At 40.5% G+C, this 23,811-nt stretch overlaps 1 protein-coding gene across 1 annotated transcript in view; it reads left to right on the plus strand.

Moving 5' to 3' along the window:
- Positions 1-10,554, plus strand: part of LOC134802348 (zinc finger protein 14 homolog) — a 29,529-nt gene extending 18,975 nt beyond the window's left edge. Inside the window, exons 11-13 of the mRNA XM_063774962.1 lie at positions 1,083-1,196; positions 2,788-2,886; positions 10,393-10,554. Coding sequence (XP_063631032.1) covers positions 1,083-1,196; positions 2,788-2,886; positions 10,393-10,530 — 351 coding nt within the window. The 3' untranslated portion in view covers positions 10,531-10,554. The remainder of the gene's footprint in view (positions 1-1,082; positions 1,197-2,787; positions 2,887-10,392) is intronic.
- Positions 10,555-23,811: the final 13,257 nt, after the last annotated feature.

Genomic DNA, 23,811 nt, shown 5'->3' on the forward strand with positions numbered 1-23,811 from the left:
ATGTACGCCCTTGACGGAAATATATCATTTTGATCCCTTGTAACACAAACTACTATAGATGACGCCTCAGCGAACTGTCACTGTTACCACTTTTGTTTAGTGTACGATTAACAATGTGGCCCACCTTGCTGTAGCCATGTCGATAAAGTCATATCGATAAACTATCGACATTTCTTACAAGTTGTAACACTAACTACTATTACAGTACATGCTACTTTACCGCCCTAGGGCGAGATTAAGGACAATACGTGCCTATGTGAAGAATTTAAAGGGCTATATGTACTGTAAAACGTTGTACAATACGAGTGCGAAAAGGTAATTCGCAACTCGTGTCAATTTAAATCACTCCCTTCGGTCGTGTTTCAATTTATCACCACATTTGCTACTCGTTGCGAAAATCCTACTTATCACACTTGTATCGTAATGTACTATTGTTACTTAACCAACATTTTTGATTTACGCATTTAAGAACTTTTAAGAATTTTAACCATAATTATTTAGAACCCATTTAGGAGTCGAAAATGTTCGTTATCAGTCTACGGACGTCATTGGGGCATATTTAATCGTTGACATTTGGTATAAGGAAGTCTCTGTTGTATGGAACAGGGTTACGTTTTCAACATGGCGGGCGTTTTTCCGAGCCTCAAAAAAAGAAAGAGAATCTTTCTTCTTCCTCGCGTTATCCCGGCATTTTGGAACGGCTCATGGGAGCCTGGGATCAGCTTGACAACTAATCCCATTATTTGACGTAGGCACTAGTTTTTACGAAAGCGACTGCCATCTGACCTTCCAACCCAGAGCGGAAACTAGGCCTTATTGGGATTAGTCCGGTTTCCTCACGTGGTTTCCTTCACCGAAAAGCAACTAGTGAATCAAATGATATTTCGTACATAAGTTCCGAGAAACTCATTGGTACGAGCTGGGGTTTTAATTTGTTTGAACCCGCGACCTCCGGATTGAAAGTCGCAAGCTCTTACCGCTAGGCCACCAGCGCAAAGAAAGAAACGTAATGATTAGAAATATTCAAATTAGGGTTAAGTCAACTGTGTGAATGGTAAAACAAGTGTTGTCTTTTGTCTCAGTCTAACGCGGCTCTCGAGAGGCACCAACTCGGGCAGTGCAAGCGAGAGAAAAGCAGCAAATCGTACAAGTGTCCCTCCTGCGACAAGATGTGTGCCACCAGGCAGGGGCTGCAGGTAATATCACATCGCATATAGTATTTTAACCACGGAAAAAGGAAAGAGCGCGCCGCGCCTTGACGGGAAGCGGCCTGAGTCTGGATTAGTATGGAAACCTATGTCGCCAACACACTACACACAAATTAAATTATAATGAAAAATTTGCTGATATTGATATATTCCATTTATCATTACAATAGTTTGTTTCTGCAATAAAAAGTAATAATTATCCATTAGTAATTATATTACACCATACTTGCCAACGTTCATATATATACAATCATATATATATCATATATATGTATACATGTACAAAAACATGCCAAAAAAAAACAAATAAAAACAACTTAAAATTACAATTATACTAAAGTGCCAACGTTTAAATGTTGTTTTCAACAATTCAAGTTAGGTATTTGAGGTTTGCGTGTTGTAAATTGTATTAATGTTAAATTAAGTTTAAATTGTATTAATGTTAGTTTCTGACCGACATAAATTATTCATTATTGGAAACTGTGTGGCTTGTGAATGTGTTATCTGATTTACTATGTGTTGTTTTTCCTGTTTCTTTCCCAAAGGTTTAATTTTTTTTATAGGACAATTTTACACAGATCGACCTAGTCCCACAGTAAGCTCAATAAGGCTAGTGTTGTGGGTACTAGACGACACGATATATATAATATACACATATATATATAAATACTTATATACAAATAAAACATCCATAACTCAGGAACAGTTTTGCAGATTTTGTCAATTAAGTAGTTAGGTATCTAATGTAACTGTAGGTATATGTACTTTTATTTGACTTTTATTTTGACTTGAACTTGTATTTTATTATGCTAATTTAATTAACGTAATTGTTAATTTTTATTTATTTTTTTAATTTTTAATGTAATTATGAAAAACAACATGTAATATGAATCATTATGAATATACGAATATGAATATGAACAAATATTTATTTATTTATTTTTAAACTTTATTGCACATACAAAAAGTACAACAGGCGGACTTAATGCCGTTATAGGCATTCTCTACCAGTCAACCATAGGGCGAAACAGAAAAGAGTCCATGTGGGTGCAGTGAGAAATAAACAGAAAAAAACGTAACTTTTGAGCGAAGTAAAATATCAACATTCTAAATAAATACCTACTATATATAATTATGTTATACCTTATGACTACGAGTACACTAAATACATATATATATATATATATATATATATATATATATATATATATACGCACAATATACGCACATATATATATGTATATATTACATGTTATATGTTATTATATATGTATTATTATTGTATTGTTTATATGTATATATATATATATATATATATATATATACATATAAACAAGGATATATACAAATACATATAATTGCACGTGCGTATATTTGTGATGAACACACAAATAAATGCCTTTACCAGGATTCGAACTCGGGACCTCCTGCTTCGTAGGCACAGTCACTACCGACTATGCTAGGAAGCCGTTAAATAAATAATCATAACGCTATCTAAAGGGATGATTACACAACTGATTTCTTGCGGACATTTAGTACAAAGTTTCCAGGTTTTAATCCATATATATTGTCTGATCAGCTTCACGTGACGCTACACACGGGGGAGAAACCGCACAAGTGCTCGCAGTGCCCACAGCAGTTCAGGCAGGCGGGCGCGCTCAAGCGGCACCACGCGACGGTAAGATAACTCAGGGCTTACCACACCACACTAGCGTCTCCCGAGCGTCAGCGTCCAGGTCAACTCTATGGCTGCTCGACGCAACATAGCGCTGACTAGACGCCGACGCTCTGAAGACGCTAGTGTGGGCACAGAATAAATAATAGTTCTACCGTAAAAAAGGAAACTTCCTACAAAACTGAAGCTTGACAGCGGCACAGAATAAATAATAGTACTAGGTACAGAAGACTCTCTCTAACAGAACGCGTCTGTTACGATCAGCACAGATATGGCCGCTAGGTGGCGACAGCGCCACGCGCGGCTTATGGCTAACCACCAAAATTGGTGTGGAACGGATGTACTTTTAGCTACCTGTAGTAAAGCGACGAAATCGCGGAGTGAGCCACGCCTGACAGCGGTTCAGGGTCGAATTATGATGTCCCTTTCTAATGTATGGCACTATCCCTTTCGGCTATTTAGGGTTGTCAAAATGCATGCTATTATCTTATCTGTGGTTGTGCACGCAAAGGGACGTCGAGTGGTGCCAACTCTAATAATTGCTCGGAGCAATGCTGAGCCGAACGGAGCCGAATCCCGAAGTCGGGAGTTTCGCACCCCTGGTGTGGGGTGGTAGTAACGTACGTTTATTTATTTGTTTATTTGTTTATTTTTATACATACCAGCACTTACAGATAAACCTTACGTGCTAATAGTGTTGTGAATATACATTTTAATAAGTATTTTATACAATTCTATCCACTGTTTCATTAGTCATTACGAATTATGTCATTAAATAGGTACATACTCATTTTATATTAATTATGTCATTATGAAATTACACTAACTTATCCTAATTATGTATGTATGTCACATTACGAACTAATTTTTATATTAACAAATATTACAGTACTATATAATCCAAACGAAATTTCAATAAATTATCATTATTTCATATTATAAATTAAATTCACATTAAGAAATAAAATTATACTAAATTGTCAGTTTCTACAATAGAGCTTGGGGTTACAATATTTTCCAAATAACGAGATGATGCACTTAAAAATTTAGTCTCTGAGGAAAAGAAAATGTCTAGCTGCTTGTCGCTGTCTAGTATGTCATTTATCAATTTCAACGCGTGGTGCAGTGGAGAGGAGGCTAGCGCGCGCGCGCGCGCCGGGGGGATGCCGAACAGATCGCGGCGGCGAGTACGGAGTTGCTTCGTTGATAATCGGGGAACGCGCAACGGTATTTGTGCTAACAGCTGGGAATTTGTTAATTTACCGCGTATTATATGGAAAAAATATTTAATTAAGTATATGTTTCTTCGGGCTTCAAGGGATGTATAGTTTACCATACCATATATAAAGAGCGTCGGATACAGGAAAGGGTATGCGCCGTATATTTTCTTATATAGAAATCGCACAAACGATTTTTGCACTTTTTCCAATAGCAGCACGTATTGTTGCTCATGGGGGCTCCAGATGATGGCATTCGTCTCCAGCTTGCTACGCACGTAAGCGTTATATAAGATGGTAATGGCGTGCTGATTGGTAAATGGTTTAGCTTGCCGTATGATGAATCCCAGACATCTTCTAGCCTCGTTACTAACGTTGACTATGTGGGGATTAAATGTTAGTTGGGAATCAAACGAGACACCCAGGTCTTTAATTTCATTGGTTCGCTTCATAGGTTTGCTCTGAAGAGTATATTGGTAGGTTATGGGCTGGCGAACTCTGGCATATGTCATTACCGAGCATTTGTCTTTGTTTAGGGTAATGCTATTTTTTGATGCCCAGCTACAGGTTGCTTCTATATCAAGCTGAAGTAACGTGGGATCATTGGGATCGTTAATCGGGAGAACTAATTTCAAATCATCAGCAAATAACAGACAGGTCGAGAACTTAATTTTTGTTGGTAAGTCGTTTATAAGAATTAGGAACATTAAGGGTCCCAGATTACTTCCCTGCCCAATACCAGAAGTGACCAAGAATGGGGTAGATCTACATCCATTAAACTGAACGTACTGGTGCCTATCTGAGAGGTAACTGGCTAAAAACTGAAGTAGATGTGTAGTAAATCCGGCCATAGACAGTTTTTTCAGTAAGATATCGCAATCTACTCTGTCGAATGCTTTTTGAAAGTCAAAGTAGGCAACATCTACTTGCCTTCTTTGATCCAAGTTATTGGCTATTAACGTGACAGTATTAATCAGGTTTGACGTAGTAGATCGCTTTTGCAAAAAACCGTGTTGTTCGTCACAAAACCAACCATTCAGCTGCTTTCTCGTTTGAGCATATATAATGGACTCAAATACTTTTCCGAATATCGATAATATTGCAATCGGTCTGTAATTATGTATATCAGATTTGGATCCGGATTTGTGTATTGGTAGGACTTTTGATGTTTTCCAAACCGACGGGTATGCTTTATTTTTAATGCCAGATTAAACAAATACTTGAGTGGCTCGACAAATGCTTCACGGCAGTCCTTCACTACGAATTGAGGAATACCATCGGGGCCCTGAGTAGACTTGGGTCGCAGACGATTTATAGCTGTGCGGATATCCGCATCACTAATATAGTCAATGCTAACGATCCGACCATTTGTATCTTGTGACTCTGCCGTAGCAGAAGTGCATGCTGCCGTTACGTCCAGTGCCGGGGGATTCTGGAGGAAAACACTTTTGAAAAATTTGGCAAATGAGTCTACGACTTCTTGTGGAGACATGTCGCCAAACGTAGCAGGTTGGTTAGAACCACGGAGGTTTTTAACATATGCCCAGAAAGAGGATGGGTCAGTTGTAATATTCATTTGTAAGTTGTTAATAAAAGCTAGCATAGCAGATTCCGATTGGACGTTTATCATTCTTCGATAGTACGTAAATAGAGCGTAGTATAATTGATGTCCCGTTTGTTTAAATAGTCTGTGATATGAGTTTTTTACTTTGTTTAACTGTATAATATCGGGTGTAAACCATTCAGGATAGTTTTGACGAGCTTTATTTTTTTGGGGGCTTTTTAATGGGACGCATTCGGACAATATACCATTCAATATGGAATAGAAACACTCGACGCAATCATTCATTTCACTTATGTCGTATAGTTCCGACCAATCACAATTTGCCAGCATATGATATAGGGTAATGAAATTTGCTTTTCGATAATTTCTCTCTCGCGGTGTGATATTAGTAGGTCGATTGTGGATTTGATGAGTAGGTCGTTTATTAAATATCGTAGGACAGGTCATTTCTATGTTAATAGGAGTATGATGTTTTTCAAATGATACTAGCCCCGCGGTAGCCTCAGTAACAGTCAACTCGGTAATCATTTCATTTGACAGGACTAAGTCCAATATTCGATTAAGACTATTTAATACAGTATTTTGCTGTGTAAGATTACAATAAGACAAGACACTATCAAAGGCATTTCGTACACTTATCGTGGTCGAGTACATATTAAAGTCACCTACAATAATGATAGGATAAGAGTAAGTATTTATGATTCTCTCTATACATTGGAAAGTGGAGTAATATCGATTCTCGGGTATTCGAGGCGCTAAGTATATAACACACAGAATAAAACGGAAATGTCCTTTCGTAACGAATGCGCAAATTATTTCGTCCTGCGGGTGCGCACCACAGTCCAGTGCGCGCAGCGAGTAGGGCGCGCGCGCGGCCAGCAGCACGCCCCCGCCTCCGCGGCCGGCGCGGTCGCCGCGCACCACTCTGAAGTCGCCGGGGAACAGTTCGGAGTCGTGTACTGAGTTATCTAGCCTTGTTTCGGTTAAGGCTATTATATCACTTTCAAATGTCGCTAATAGATTCTTGGTGGTCGCCAATTTACCTTTAAGCCCTCGAACGTTTTGGTAGAAAATATCAATCTTACGACTTTTGGGGGGTTTCTGCACGAAAAAACGGCCGAATGCCGTTTTTATCATGCTCCACATCGTCGATCTTAGGGCTGCCTGTCACTTCCATATTTGTTGCAGACGGTGCGCATTCTGCAGCTCGATCGAGACTTTGCTCTTTGTGGGTGGTGGGGATATACTCTTCTCCATCTATGGATAAGCGGTCATTTCGCAATATCGCGTGTTGTCCATTGCGGCGGGCCATGATGAGACAGTGTCGTAGGTGTTTTCTCTTTTTCAGCGATTCACTATCAAGGATTTCTGTAATAGCGTAACCGGTATTCCTGAATAGATACGCATTCTGCAGGATATGATTTTTTAGGCGCTTGCTTAACAATTCAATAATGAGTGGACGACGATTGCCTTTCCTTCCTATCCGCTTAACTGATTCTATCGAGCCATAGATGTTTATGTTATAAATGTCACCAAACATGTTACTAATTCGCTCATATAGATCCTGGTCCGTTTCATGGTAGTATTCATCAAGGCCGTATAACACGAATTTTTTCGATGTATCATCTTTTTCTGCATTATCCAAGTTTTTATATTGAGTCTTAAGCTCTTTTAATTCTTCCTGCAATAATATACGATCCTTTTCCATTTTTTCTATTTTGATCTTTGTATTTAAAAGTTCATTCTTCAGGTCTTGCTGTTCTATTAGGATTTGTTGGTTTTTTTGTGAAAATTCCGTCTTAAGGTTGTTTATTGCGGCGCCTATTTCTGCGTGTATCAATTGCTTCAGGTTGTCGAAGATAGTTATGTTGTTCCTATTTAATTTGGCATCCAACAATGCACTTATTTGTTCAATTGTTGCGCTTGGGCTACTGGGCGAATGATTCGGCTGTTTTGAAACATGCAGGTCTAGTTCTATCAGGCTCATTTCTGCTTCACCGTCAACTGACATGGTTGTGTTGTCTAATGAGGTCGTATCAAACTGTTTTCGAACTGGAGTAGAATCATTCTTCCGCCTTGTTGTGACATTTACGCATATAGGACAACGCCACGCCCGAATCAGTTCATGTTGGTTTTCCCTAAAAGTCGCCGAAGTCATGTTTAGGCATTGGTAATGGTAATTTCCTTTGCAGGCTACGCATGTTAGCAGCTCTAGGTTATTCGTGATCGGTCTCGTACACGCCATACAATCCATTGTGAAAGAAATTAATAATAATAAAATAAAAAAAGCAAAAAGTTGTCACGTCCACAGGATTTGAACGCAGGCACAAAAAAAACAAGAACAAAAAAAAGCAAAAAGTTTAAACGTTCACGCGTCTCGAACCCGGAACTTTTAGAGTCGACTGTCTTTATTAGTCACTATGTTAGACCACTAAGCCAAATGATCCTAGCGAGTGTCGCCGAAAGTCTTATACACTCTTAAGGGTTAAGTTCGATGGTGTCGTCAAGACGGGTATGATAGTAATTTTGATTTATTTTAGCTACCCTTTTTTCGTTATTCACAGTTATTTGTATTGCACTTTATTTTTATCGCTAAAATATGTTCATGGTAAGAGATATTATTAAAAGTTAAGTGTTTTTACGTAATATTACCAAGTACCACTGTTTTTAACTTGCACTGACATTAATAGTCTTTTATTGTAGACAGTATCTCATTTCACCAAAATATGTTATTAATTCGATAATTAGTTCACTTAGCACTAAGATAATAATAACACAGTCAATTTACACTAATTCTTATATTATAAAAGTTCACAGCACTTAAAACTATGACTAAAACTATTTTTAAAGTTGATATAATCGCAGAGCCAATGTTTACGTGACGCGAGCGCCATCTCTCTCTCTCACGTAATGTAGCCGGGTTTGTTGATTCCCACCAAGTTTTGATGGCAAACAAATATGCAATAAATATGCGTACAAAACGCGAGAGTTTAAAGTGTTATAAGTTTTGATGGGTAACAAGATTTAAACTTAGAACACCTTTATTTCAAACACGCGCATGTAACACCTCTAGAGTTGCAAGCGTCCATAGACTACGGTAACTGCTTACAATCAGGCGGGCCGTAACCTTGTTTGCCACCGATGTAGTATAAAAAGAATTAAAAATCAAGATGCCTTGCTAAGCGTAAGTTTTGCCAAAGTACTTTTGTACAAACAGGTCTACCGCGATATAATTTCATTGTTTTTACCTTAAATTCCGACGTTTCAGCTGTGTAATTATATATATTACTAGACGGGCCCGCAGCTCCGCTCGCGTAAATGAAATAAAGAGTTCGTCTTATGTTTAGTTAAATACCGACATTATTATGTATTCAACCCTGCCATGGTTTAAAACTGTGATAGGGATTTCTTATTTGTAGCCGTTATTTGGATAACTCAATTCGCAAATTTGTCAAAAAATGATGTGATTTGATAAAAGGCAAGATTGTATTTTTTCATCTACACGTATTTATTTAAAACTTGTTTCAAGATAAAATTATTATTTGTTCTTATAAGCCTAGTTGCAAAAACGTTCATTAGATTAATTTTCGCCTTAAGACGAATATGGACGACCACCGCCCTTAAATCGCCTTTTCATACAAACATAGGTAGTCTAGTCCTCTCGGTCTTGCGATAGCTCTCGCCAGTCGCCATGTCCGAGGTTGAGCAGGTCTTGAGCAACTACGTCGTTTCAGCGGTACCTAGGACATCCACTCGGGCGTCTCCCATTTTGTTGTCCCAAGTACCTGCGCTCTCTTCACGGCACGATCCTCTCCCATTCTCTCTAAGTGTCCGAGCCACCACTGAATTTAGCCGCTGATGTCTCTCAATATTTCGCCACTATATCGGACCACATCCTTATTTCTATGGCAACAAAATTATATTACGATATTTGGCCGACTGCTGACTACATTTGCATATTTTTATCAGGTCGCTCAATAACATCTGAACATGCACTTTAATCTACCTACATAACTTACTATCAACTTTGTATTTTTGGCCCATCTCAGCATTCTTAGCCCGTTCCCCGGACGAATGGCAATGTATGCCGAAGCCGTGAAAGTCAATCTGAATAATATAACTCAAAAATAAATTTAAAACAACAAAATACAAATTGATAATAATAATATAGTAATTACTTTGATTGATAAGAATGATAAGTCATATATGACATAAATCACTCGTATGGGCTCTATAGACAAACATAATTTAGTTTACTTTAACTTACGGATTATTTGGTCTAATCTGTAGCACCGCCAAACGAAAGCAACCGAGAGTTGCCGAGAAATGGCCGATGAAGATTGTTATGAAAATTTCTTTTGCTTATTGTAAATTAAATACGCATCGGAAGCGATAGTTTTTATGGTCTAGTTCTATTCCCATATGTAGATAATTGATTTGAACAGGTTTTTCTTATCATACGTGCGTCGTATTCGAGAAACGTGTCAAAAACTTTTTTAGAAATATGTAAGGCGCCATCTCGCTTCTTCCCTCGTTTTTATCCTTCGTTTTTCAATTTTATATATATGATATTAAAACGCGAGAGTTTAAAGTCTTATAAAGTACTTCTGGTTTTATAGATGTTTGCCATTTTCAAAATGATCTCACTTTAGAAGTTACACTTTTAACAAGCGCACTTATCGCTCGAACGCTTTCTTCCAGACAGCTAACTTTAGTGTGTAATTCCAGGTGCACCTGGGCATCGACACGCGCGTGCAGTGCGCGCAGTGCGGCAAGTACTTCTCCACGCCGTCTACGCGCAAACTGCACGTGAATACGGTGCATCTACGACTGCCGCCGCCCAAGCGACGACGGCAGAAGGAATGAGAATATTTGAAACTATTACTGGGATCCATTGAGTTATTATTACTATAGAGAAGTCATAGGGCGCGAGTACACGGTACCGCCTCCGCGCCGACACCGCACCGCCGCCGCTCCTTCGCGCTATGTACACGAGACGCGTAAAGCCTGGCGCGGCGGTGCGGCGGCGGTGCGGTGTCGGGGCGGAGGCGGCACCGTGTACACGACCCCATAGGCGCCATTCGGTTATTACGTAAGACGATTTTTGCCAGTTTTTGACCCCCTCCCTCCGCTATGTAAGAGAAAATAAGAATAGGCTGAACCCCTCCCCCCTATATTACCATATATTACGTAAGAATCTAAAGGAGAAAATGAGTACACGTTTGGTTTTAATGTTTATTTTTACAAAGGTACTGGAGCCCCGTTTAGCTAACTCTGCAACGTGTTTGATAGCATATAGTGTGGAAATATTATTTTAAACGTCATAATTTCATATAAATTAAAAATATCGCATCTTTGTGACCTTACGTAAGAACTATGAAAATCCCCTCCCTCCCCCTTGTAAGAAAAAATAAGATATGTTTGACCCCCCCTCCCCAGTAGAGATAATACGTCTGTACCAAACACAGCTGCTAGAACGCCGCGTTTAGAACGCCCAATTGAATCCAAAAACAAAAAAAAAAAATCTTTTTTTTTTTCTTTTTAGGGTTCCGTACCCAAAGGGTAAAACGGGACCCTATTACTAAGACTTCGCTGTCCGTCCGTCCGTCCGTCCGTCTGTCACCAGGCTGTATCTCACGAACCGTGATAGCTAGACAGTTGAAATTTTCACAGATGATGTATTTCTGTTGCCGCTATAACAACAAATACTAAAAACAGAATAAAATAAAGATTTAAATGGGGCTCCCATACAACAAACGTGATTTTTGACCAAAGTTAAGCAACGTCGGGAGTGGTCAGTACTTGGATGGGTGACCGTTTTTTTTTGCTTTTTTTTTTGTTTTTTTTTTTTTTTTTTGCATTATGGTACGGAACCCTTCGTGCGCGAGTCCGACTCGCACTTGCCCGGTTTTTATTTTTTGCGTCTGTACTAACACCCCGTTAGGTCTAATTATAGCTAGACCGTAAGCGCTAGCAGATGGCTAGAAAACAGGTCATCCAACCAGCTATAAATAACCGCTCCGTTCGAGTCGACCGCTTGCCGTGTTGGGATATCTTATTATTTTCGTTTTCGCAACGCTTGTAATCAATTTTTTTTTTATTTATTTTTTTCATTTTTTCTTCATTTTTTTTTGTGCCTGTACTAACACCCTGTTAGGTCTAATTATAGCTAGACCGTAAGCGCTAGCAGATGGCGAGAAAACAGGTCATCAGGACGCATCTGTTTTATCTAACCAGCTATAAATAACCGCTCCGTTCGAGTCGACCGCTTGCCGTGTTGGGAATGTTGGGATATCTTATTATAGCCTTTCGTTTTCGCAACGCTTCTTGTAATCAATTTTAAATTATAAAGTATAACCACAAACGGCCCGAGTAGATCGGTTTCCCTTACGCGATGATTGGGTTATTATAGCCATTCACCTTTTATTTTAAAATTATATGGTTTCCCAAGGTGAAACCGACGACCTCGATATACTCGATTATTTCCTAAACAATATTTCATCATTCGTTTTAATTAATATTAAAATAGGTATTAGGTCAGGATGTCGCCTTTACGTCTTCATGATGAATCGCATTGAGCGTGGTAAATATAAGTGACATTATAAATTTGGCACCCCATTGCAGGTATGTAAGCCAACTGTTACACTGTCTATTTGGACGGTGATATACAAAATTATGGCAATTTTCTTACTATAAAAGCTCGAGTGCTTGGATGTTGATTTAGTATTCAATTTAGTCGGTTTGAACAGTCATCATGTTCATCAGCAATTTGCTACCGCTTTCGGTTTTCCTCGTTACCCAATCATCGATAACTAGTGAGAAAAAAAAATGTTACGTTAACTCCCCTCGTTCGTGACATATATTTCCCTCCATGTAAATTGGCGAGTGAGTGGTACATTACCAAGGCGCGTGTGCTCGATAACACTGAAAATACCATGAGGGGTGATTGGTTCATCAAACTACAGCTGGCCCCCAAAGGCGAGACAGAGCCTTCCACATCGGTTTGGGTAAAACAAACTGAGCTAACTCGAGTTCCGATATGTACTGAAGATGCTGATGTAAATGTGATTCGATTGGAAATTTTTCGAGAGAGAACACTAGTTCGCAAGCGTAGAGAGGTCACCGTTAAGCAGACATGGTCAAAAGACAGCTACACGCAAGTGGTGCGAGACGATGTGGGGGTCGAATTTTCGATAAGGGTGGATAAAAAACCTATTTCCGAGACCCTAAGAGTGGGAAACGATGGTAAAACATAATGAAAACTACGGTGAGCGAAGTGAACCCAACTGTTAATGTCGATAATAATAATGTTAAACTAGAGGATGTCACGGTAAAAGAGGGTGGTAAAGCTCGTTTAACGGAGGATTGTTTAATGTACAAAGGTACGCTGGAAGAAATGATAAGTTGGGCAGCTATCGAATTGAATAAATTAAACAAGGGGCAATTAACTTTATGCACAAACGAGGCCCCACCTAACTTTATCAAGAAAAAGTAGTATCATTAAAAGTCGAATCCATTACATATATAGTATAACAACGTTGTAACTCCATATATATTCTTTTTAAATGCTAATTATTTAATTTACATACCCGTCAGCTAATTGCATATGCGAACCTATAGTTTTATGTAGTAATCGACCGTGAGCGTATTTAAGCGAGCTCGCAATGACAAAGAGCACCATACGCTTTAACGTCTCACAAAGCGAGTTATCCGTGTAAAGAAAAAAACAATGGCTCAACGTGCAGATACCCCGCGTCCATCAACATCTCCCGAGAGGCGTTTGAGATCAGCACCTCCACCACCGCCCCCACCGAGCCCTAAAGTACGACATCACTGTACGGTTACAGGATGTGACCACGGAAAAGTGACATTCAAGAGGCCATCAATCCATTCGTTACCGCCACCACCGCCATTCTGGCCACCGCCACCACCGACCTCAGCAGCACCCCCATCTCTACTTTCTAAAATGTTAATGAGATCGGACCGATGGGCTTTGGAGAGACCACCACGTACATCACACTACGTCACAGTGAAGGAGTTTGCAGCCGAGAAATATTTCGGTAAAAATCAAAATTGTACAATCCCCCCGCAAAAACCCATACCATCTGGAACTATTACAGAAATAAGGGATGAAAAACATTTAGAAAACAAATTGCTAGCGTTAATACGCACCCCCACTACCTACAAGCCCTTCGAACACAATGAATGTGATGATGATGATGATGATGATGAAGATGACACTGAGGAAAAATTTAGAAAAGAGCCGGTATATACCATACTTTTGAATAGTGGCGAGTCTGAGGTCAGCATGAGACGTCACATACGGAAACTTTTAAAAAGAATCACGCGAACAAAGAAATAATAAATGGCCCCATAGCGGCTTTCTTGAGGGGCGTATAATCATGCAATAAATAATTGTCATCTCTCGCGCGCGGATGTCGGATATAAAAGCACGCACGCGTATTTATAACTCATAGACTCGTCAAGCGCTAGTACGCACTATACGCACAACTTGCTTCGCTCTCTCGGCTCGCCAATTATTGTGAGTTAAAAAAATATATAAAATCTTCAATATCCTTATAAAACAAAATAAAATAAATATAAAATGTCGTCTTCATCCGATTCACTTGCTACTTACAATGAAATCGGGGCGGATTTCATAGAGTGGGTGCCGATAAAGGAGCTGCCAAAACAGCAGAAACTAGCAATCGAGTCCTGCAAACGGTGGGACTCAAAATTCAACAAGAGAGGAGGTCAGGTGGTGGTGATACTCCGAGACTTCGGCCACGTCTCCCTTCCGGGTCGCTTCTCGAACTTATCGGACGAGCAATTGGCCACACTCAACAGCGGTGACAAGTTTATGATTGTGAAAGGGGATGTGGGCAAAACTGTAGAATTAGCTTTCGAGTAGTTTAGATTGTATTTTTATTTTGTATGTAGCATACTTTTACATTATAATATTTGTGTTGTGTATTAGAGTTAGACCAAGAAATGTCTTCAGCGGTTTTGATTGAGCGCTCAGGGCAAAAGTGTTATGTATATGTCATAATTTCGAAGAAGTTTGACGTTTAAAGTAACACTTATACTGCATGCATTATTAAAATCGTTGTATAGAATTTTCTCAGTCTAACTGTATATATGTGTTGTTGCAGAACTTTAAAAACCATGTCCTCCTCCTCCGCGCTGACATGATTTTATTACCACGATTAACAATTGTAAATTATTAGCATTATGGAAATATGAGATAGCACTATACTCATTAACCATGAAATTGACAATGATTTAAGAGCCCTGTCAATCCGTTTCAAAACAGAACATTTTTATTCACTCCACGAAATGTGGAGGGGGATGACTGATTATATTGAGGAGCACAAACAAACAAACAAACAAACAAACAAAATTTACTTTATTCATGTAGGCCTAGCAACAAGCTCTTATGAATCGTAATTAATCTTAATCTAATTATCAGAGCAATTTATTGATGTTAATATTATTCCATAATAAAATTGGATTATTATACATATCAAATTTAACACTAAAAATTTCACAAAAGGATCGTCAAACATTAAAAAGATTGTATAAAAAAATACTAGTCTAGAATTTCTAGAATACAATCTAAATGTCAAAAAAAAAGCATAAGTGACAAAAGAAGTAGATAGTATTACATCGGAATATCCATTTCCTCATCAATAATCAAATATACCTCATAAATAAATAATCATTTCGAATAACAATTAATCCCACGTTGTAATATCATTCATGTAGTCTTGTGTGGTATAATAAGCTTTAGAAATAAGTTTACGCTTTACATAATTCTTAAATTTATTAATAGATAATTCAGTAATATGGTTTGGAAGTTTATTATAAAATCTTACACAATTACCCATGAATGATTTTTTAATTTTATGGAGCCGAGTGAAGGGCACTGCGAGCTTATGTTTATTTCTAGTATTAATATTATGAATTTCACAATTTTTCCTAAAATTTACAATATTTTTATGTACGTACAGAATATTCTCATAAATGTATTGACAGTGCACTGTCATTATGTCAATTTCCTTAAATTTATCTCTAAGTGAGTCTCTATGGTTCATTTTGTATATTGCTCGAATAGCCCTCTTCTGCAGAACAAAAATGGTATTTATCTCTGAAGCACCGCCCCACAGTAAAATACCATATGCCATAATGCTATGGAAGTAACTAAAATATACTAATCGAGCTGTTTTCACATCAGTTAACTGACGGATTTTGCTCACTGCAAAAGCTGCAGAGCTCAGTCTATTCGAAAGAGTAGCAATATGGGGACCCCACTGGAGTTTAGAATCTAAAGTTATACCAAGAAAAACTGTACTATCAACTAATTCCAATTCCTCATCCTTCACAATGACACTTGTTTGCACATGCCTTACGTTACTACTAGTGACAAACTTAATACATTTAGTCTTTTTCTCATTTAACAGTAAATTATTAACATTGAACCAATTTACTACTTTTGAAATAGCATTGTTTACGTCATTGTAAGCTTGTTGCTGTCGTTTGACTTTGAAAATAAGTGAGGTGTCGTCTGCAAACAATACTATATCATGGTGGGTCTTAATAAGGAATGGCAAGTCATTTATGTAGATAAGGAACAGGAAAGGCCCCAATATTGACCCCTGTGGAACACCCATAGAGACCAATGACCCAGGTGATCGCTGTCCATTCACATCGACCCTTTGTATTCTACCATTTAAGTAGGACTTAAGTAAATTCAGTGCCGATCCTCTAACTCCGTAATAATGAAGTTTCCTGATTAATGTTTCATGACAAACACAGTCGAAGGCCTTAGATAAATCACAGAAGACACCTAAAGCATCTCGTGACTCCTCCCAGGCATCGAAAATATGCTTAATTAGCTCAACACCAGCATCGGTTGTTGAGCGACCCCGTGTAAAACCAAACTGCTTATTATGCATCAAATTGTTAACGTTAAAATGTCGTACTAATTGAGAAAGAACTAATTTTTCAAAAATCTTGCTAAATGTTGGTAGCACAGATATCGGTCTAAAGTTAGTGGGGTCAGAGCTGCTACCAGATTTAAATAAAGGAATTACTTTACTATGTTTCATTAGATCAGGAAACTCGCCGCAATTAACACTGTTGTTAAATATAACTACCAAGTCAGGCGCTACAATTTCTACTAAGGATTTGACAGCATGGACAGAGACTCCCCAGAGGTCATTAGTTTTTTTGACATTAATTTATTTAAACGCCTTTATTACATCTGAGGTACAAACATGTTCAAAATGAAGGTCTCCACAACACTCTGGAGCGTTATGTTTTAATAATGTAACAGCAGATGAGGGTGATGAATTTAAATCCTTAGTTGTGGATACTGGTACCTCGGTGAAAAATTTTTCAAATTCTGTAGCTACTTCTAAATTGGAATCTATAATTTTGTTATCAATGTTTAGTTTAAGTTCTTTAATTGTATGTTTCGAGCGACCAGTCTCCACATTTATAACTTTCCAGGTTGCTTTAACAATGTCGGAACTACTTTTTATTTTCTGACTTAGATAATTTCGCTTAGCTATATGACAATCTACTTTAAACTTCTTCGAATACTCCTTCACATGTTCTTTAAATTCATCACTCTGATTAAACCGCCGTTCCTCATATAAGGCATACAGTTCACGTCTTCTTTGATGTAAGTCCGCAGTAGCCCACTCACTAAAAACTGATGCACCACTAACTACGACCGATTTTGAGGTGAATATCGCATTATAATGATCCAATTACAACACATTGGAGACAAAAATGTTAATTGGATTGGATTAAAAGAAATATTACAAGACATGCCGGTGAGTGTGTTTGAAGTACGCGGTAATTATATCCCACAGTGGTCGCACACATTTTGGGAATGCCTTTTGGTCGCTGTGGGTGAACATTTAGAAATGTAAGGTCGCCATATTGCGAAGTATTGTTTAATTTAAGCCCTTTTAAGCCTTTTTGCGAATTTTCTTTTTCTGTATAATAAAAAGCACGGTGGTCATATGTTACTATGTAATAACTATAAATATCATAATGTAATTGTATGTGTGTGTATGTGTGTAATAACAAATAATAAAAAAAACCGCTGACACTGACAGACGTCCTTTTACATTTCTTTACAAAAAATATATTTTTACATGTGGTTTTTGCCCTAAAAGACTGATCATATACCCACCGTGAACCGAGTTATTTGTAAATCTTGCGGACAACTCATATAATTGAGTATTAAAAACCACGACCATGGGTTGCAGTCGTTACTACCGTGTTGACATTTGTCATACACCAGCGGCAAAACCAGGCAATTAGAAATGATAACAAGAAGTCGAACTAAAGCGGTAACAACTAGCGCACGCCCACCACCCCCGCCCGCCTCGTCCACTTCCTCGTCCACATCGTCGTCAGGCGACGAGTTCGCAACGGCGCCTGACACAGACGGGTCCAGTGACGAGAGCGGGCCGCCGCCGCCGCCGCCACGACCACCTGCGCGACGAGGGCGGCCACCGCTGCCGGCACGCTTGGGGCCTGCGGGACATCCTGCCCCGCCCACGGCTCCCGCTACCGGTGGTATAGTGCGACGCATGAGATGGACTCGAGACATGAACGAGAATGTCATGCGCGCCTATTATGGGGCTACAGAGGGGGGAACACAGCTGTCCGCCTATCGTTCGAGAATACTGCCTTTGTTTCAGACTCTTGAACCCACCATCACCGTGTCGGAGCAGCGATTATCGGATCAGGTGCGCGTCATTCAGCGGCTAAAGCGCTTGGATGACGCGACACTTGATCGACTTCGCCAGGAGGCTCTCTCTGCTCGCGCGGACTCCACCTCGGTGCGAGATCTACCCGCCACGTCGCCGGATCCGGTGCCCGTACCCGACCTGGCACCGGAGGCGCCACGGGTTGATTTCTGTACCGACGAGGGGGACTTCGCGAGTCAGAATGTGAGTACGACTGCTAATGAGCAACTGAGGAGGACTTTGGAAGAGGCGATTACACAGTATCGCGCCACAACCAACTCTAGGCCACGATTACCACGTCTGCCTATGAATAGACGCAATCTAGCGCTAATGGGAGCCCTAAACGCTTTACTAGAGCCATATTTACGGACTAGTAAAGATTTAGATGATACGCACTCGATCATGTACTGCGGAGCCATCGCGGCGTGCCGTGTTGCTCGCGTCAAGTTTCCGGACGCTGAACGTGCACCTAGGACCGTCGGTGGTGTCCCTGCATGGCAAGTGCGGATCGAGCGACGTATCAGCTCGTTTAGGACTCTCATCGCAAAGCTGATCTGCTTCAGGGGGGGCAACAATCGCCCCCGAGTAATGCGCTTTGTGAACCAGGCGTTCGCGGGGACGGATATCGGGCCCCGCGACTACATGGCCAATGTCACAGAGCGCATCGACTTTCTAAAGCAGAAAGTCTATGCATGGGCAAACCGTATTCGCCGTTACAGAGAGCGTGTGGATCGATTCCAGCAGAATCGCCTTTTTCAAAGTGACCAAAGGAAGGTGTACCGAAAGTGGGAGGAAACCAACCTTCGTACGCCCGACACGCAGCCGCCGGATGCTACTGCCATGACTGACTTCTGGCGTAGCATCTGGTCGATGCCTGTTGGACATACCGAGGGGGGTTGGATGAGTGTTGTCGAGCGTGAGTGCGAGTTCATCGAACCTATGGGGGCAGTCACCATCAGCCCGGATGACATCAGTTGTGCCATCCGCACGGCCCAGAATTGGAAAAGTCCTGGACCGGATGGATTGCACAACTTCTGGCTAAAGTGGTTCCGATGCTCGCACTCGCGCTTGGCAGCACAATTCCAACAAGCCCTCGAGCTTGGTTCTCTCCCACCTTCCTTAACAACTGGTGTCACCTACCTGCTCTATAAGTCCGGTAGTACCACGGAAGCGAAAAACTACAGACCCATCACATGCTTGCCTACACTCTACAAGCTCCTCACATCCATTTTGAGAGCAAAAATCAACGCGCACATTGTCGCAAACAATATTCTGGCTTCCGCTCAAAATGGATGTAGGGTTGGGTCCCGTGGTACTAAAGAGCTCCTCCTCATAGACATGACCATCTGCCAACAAATCCGGCGGAACAAGGGGGCCCTCTCAGCCGCTTGGATTGACTACAAGAAGGCCTATGATTCGGTGCCTCATTCATGGTTGGGGAGGGTCTTAGAGTTGTATAAAGTTGATGCAGCTTTGAGAGCCTTCCTAAGCGCGTGTATGAGGCAGTGGACCACAGTCCTTCGTCAACCAGGAGGCGGGGATGACCCCCCTGACCCGCAGGATTTTATAAGGATTGAGCGAGGAATATTTCAGGGTGACAGTCTGAGTCCCCTATGGTTCTGCCTAGCTCTCAATCCCCTCAGTACCCTGCTGAAGGATTTGGGACTAGGTTGCCGGCTTCGGAGAGAGGGTGAAATCATTTCTCACCTTCTGTACATGGATGACCTGAAATTATTTGCACCAAATAGCCAAGACTTGTCGGAGCTACTGAAAACCACCGAAGGTTTCAGTAGTGCCATCAACATGGAGTTTGGTGTCGATAAATGTGCGGTTATGCATGTACAGCGGGGGAGGGTTGTAAATTCAACAAATTTACAACTCTCTGAGACAATGTCTTTCAGATCTATCTCTGAATCAGAAACCTATAAATACCTTGGCATGTCACAGTCGTTGGGTATTGAGGAAGAGGGTATTAGACGGTCGGTGAAGGAGCGCTTTTTCAGTCGGCTCACAAAAGTCCTTAACAGTCTTTTGTCAGGAGGCAACAAAGTGCGCGCCTTCAACGCCTGGGTAATGCCCCTACTCACATACTCCTTTGGCATACTAAGGTGGACTCAGACCGAGCTGGACGCCCTGGATCGGAGGGTCCGGTCACTGCTCACCACACATCGCATGCTACACCCACGCTCGTCAGTTATGAGATTGTACATCCCACGGAAGTGTGGAGGCCGAGGCTTCCTAAACGCCAAGGATCTCCACAACCGCGAGGTGTACAATCTCAGGAGTTATTTCCTTAACAACGAGTGTGGGATGCATCGTGATGTGGTGGCAGTAGACAGGAACCTCACGCCGCTCTCCTTGGCAAACGAGAACTGGCGCAAACCTGTGGTACTAAGTACTGCGGATCGCAAGGCGGCATGGGAGAGTAAGGTGCTACACGGGCGGTTCTACAAGGCCCTCACGGGACCCGATGTGGACCTGCTCGCGTCGGTGAACTGGTTACGATTCGGGGACCTCTTCGGAGAAACCGAGGGTTTTGCCTGTGCAATTGCGGACGAAGTGATGATGACGAACAACTATCGGAAATATATCCTGAAGGACGGTACGGTCGACATTTGTCGGGCATGCCGCCGTCCCGGAGAGTCACTCAGGCATATCATTTCCGGTTGTTCTCATCTTGCTAACGGCGAGTACTTGCACAGACATAATCTCGTAGCCAGGATTATTCACCAGCAACTTGCTCTTCTATACGGCCTTGTGGACCGCGAAGTACCGTACTACAAGTACTTACCTGCGCCTGTTCTCGAGAATGGTCGTGCCACGCTCTATTGGGATCGATCTATCATCACTGACAGGACTATTGTAGCCAATAAGCCTGACATCGTGATAATAGATCGATCGCAACGTCGGGCCGTGCTCGTTGACATCACCATCCCCCATGATGAGAATCTCGTGAAGGCCGAGAAGGACAAGTCCAGTAAGTACCTAGACTTGGCTCACGAGATAACCGCCATGTGGGATGTTGATTCGACGATCATTGTCCCGATAGTCGTTTCAGTGAACGGTCTAATAGCGAAGAGTCTCGACCAACATCTTGAGAGACTCTCGCTAGGTGGTTGGATCAAGGGTCAGATGCAGAAGGCGGTGATCTTGGACACGGCGCGGATAGTCCGCCGGTTCCTCTCTCTGCAGCCCTGACCACCGGTAGCTTGGGCCTTGCCCCGCTGCTGGCGGCACCCTAGGTTAGGTTTTTTTATAATGTGTTTATATGTATTTTTTATCGTTTTGTAAGTGTTTTTATATTTTACTTTTATACTCACATTGTAAAACCCTAACCTAAGACCCTAATTGAATAAAAAAAATAATAATAAATAAAATTATATATTTTGTGTGTAACATTTGGTTTTTTCTTATCTCAAAAAGGAGGGGGTTTTGAATGAAAGATTTTTTATTTTATAAATTTTCAACAGTTTATTCATTTCAATTGATTACATTATTCTTATCAATCCAAGATTTTTCGTTTAAACCCAGCCATTTAACGTAAACTCTATTACCTTTACGCTTCAACACCTTCTCAACAAGATAAATGTTAGGATCTTTAACTTTTTGCAATTCTTGCTCGTAGAAACAACCTGAGATGGGTTCTTTTTTTGCATCTTGCAATAAATAAGTCGTTGGTTCAGTAGTTTTCACTTTAACTATTCGGAATATTTCAGCAGTCCAATTAGCGGTATAGCCTTTTGCAAAAGCCGACTTGTATTTGCTTATTCTCACATAATCGCCCACTTTATATTTAGCACGTGGTTTAATTTTCATATGATTATAAACCTTATGAAGCAGCTCTTTAGAGTTAGTTTTATTCACGTCGGCGGGTGGCATGCCGATGGTAGAGTGAATCTTTTTATTGTACCGTTTGGCAACGCCCTCAATAAATCTCGTCCAATTATATGAGCCATTAAGGCTAAATAATTGCCACATCCAATGTTTTATTGTTTTTATCACGCGTTCAGCGATTGAAGCTTTCATGACTGTGAAAGTGGAGTAATGATTAATGTTATGTTTCGCCATGAGGTTGTGAAAATCTTTATTATAGAATTCTGTACCAGAGTCCGATTGAAGATTTTTAGGACGTCTTTTACCACTTAGTATTTGCTTCATAGCATTCGTAACATCGCTTCTATTTTTAGACTTTAACGGTTGTAACCATAGATACTTTGAGAACGTGTCAATGCACACCAATATGTATTTATAGTCCTGGTTATCTCTAGAGTATTTCTGTAAATCGATAAGATCAATCTGCCAAGTGTCATCCAATCCTCTCTGTATGAATCGCCGTCGCGCGAAATTTTTTCTAACGCTTTTATGTATGTATTTCTTTGACCACATCTGCTTTACTCATGTTTACAACATGCGCGCTTTTTTGCTTGCGGAATCGGTGGAATCGCAGGTGATTACTTCAGGAGGAGGTGGTTGGCGTGAAATCGCCTCTCTAACGTTTATTTTCTTATTTTCACTGTTCACTCCATAACCGATTGGTGGTAGAGATGGTTTAGACGATGATAGCCTAGGTTATACGCTAGGAGTAGTAGTAGTAGTAGTAGCGGTGGTAGACACAGTGCGGGCAGCAGCAGTAGTAGTAGGAGTTGGTGGATGTGGATGAATTATTCCTACTTTTTCTTCCAGTGCTTTAACTTTCGAAATAAATCGAGTAAAATATTTATGATTTTCCTTAATTTTAATATTTTTTTTTCGCCTCGTACTGAAATTGAGATAGCGTAACGGTGTCTTCAAGGTCTATCTATGCCAGGCGACACGTTGATCAATCTCTTCTTATCACAATCGATGGTGTCACTACTGAAAACGTTTTCAGAGTGTGGAAACGAAGCGTGACCTTTTTGCAAGTACTGACCGAACTTGTTAATCGGCATGATGAGAATGAGACATTTACACCCCAGCATCCAGTTTTTATTTAATTGATAATGATCCCTGCTTCCATCAGCTCTTCCAAAATAGCGTTTATTTCATTAGTATGATTTTTATTACCAATCGATCTACAAGCTCATTTGGATCGTTCCAGTAACTTAGATCGGTGTTCGGATAATATTGCTTTGTTTCAATTGGCTTAATTGATGTTTTTGTAGCTGTTAGACGTCCGCCCACTTTAGGCAATCTATTCTGTTTCGTAACAAAAAGTTTAATATATCTGTTATACTTATCACTCCTGTCTCCCTGTATTTGTTCAGAAGCTAAGAAACCTCGACGATGCGCATGCGTCTTATCCACAATCTGTGCATAGTGATTGGTGTCATCGACATTAATCAATCTGTGATTCATCGTTTTTTTAAATAACAGCTCCTTTAACCGGGGTGAGAGTATAAGA

The sequence above is a fragment of the Cydia splendana genome, chromosome 24, assembly GCF_910591565.1.
Source record: "Cydia splendana chromosome 24, ilCydSple1.2, whole genome shotgun sequence".
NCBI classification, from domain to species: Eukaryota; Metazoa; Arthropoda; class Insecta; order Lepidoptera; family Tortricidae; genus Cydia; species Cydia splendana.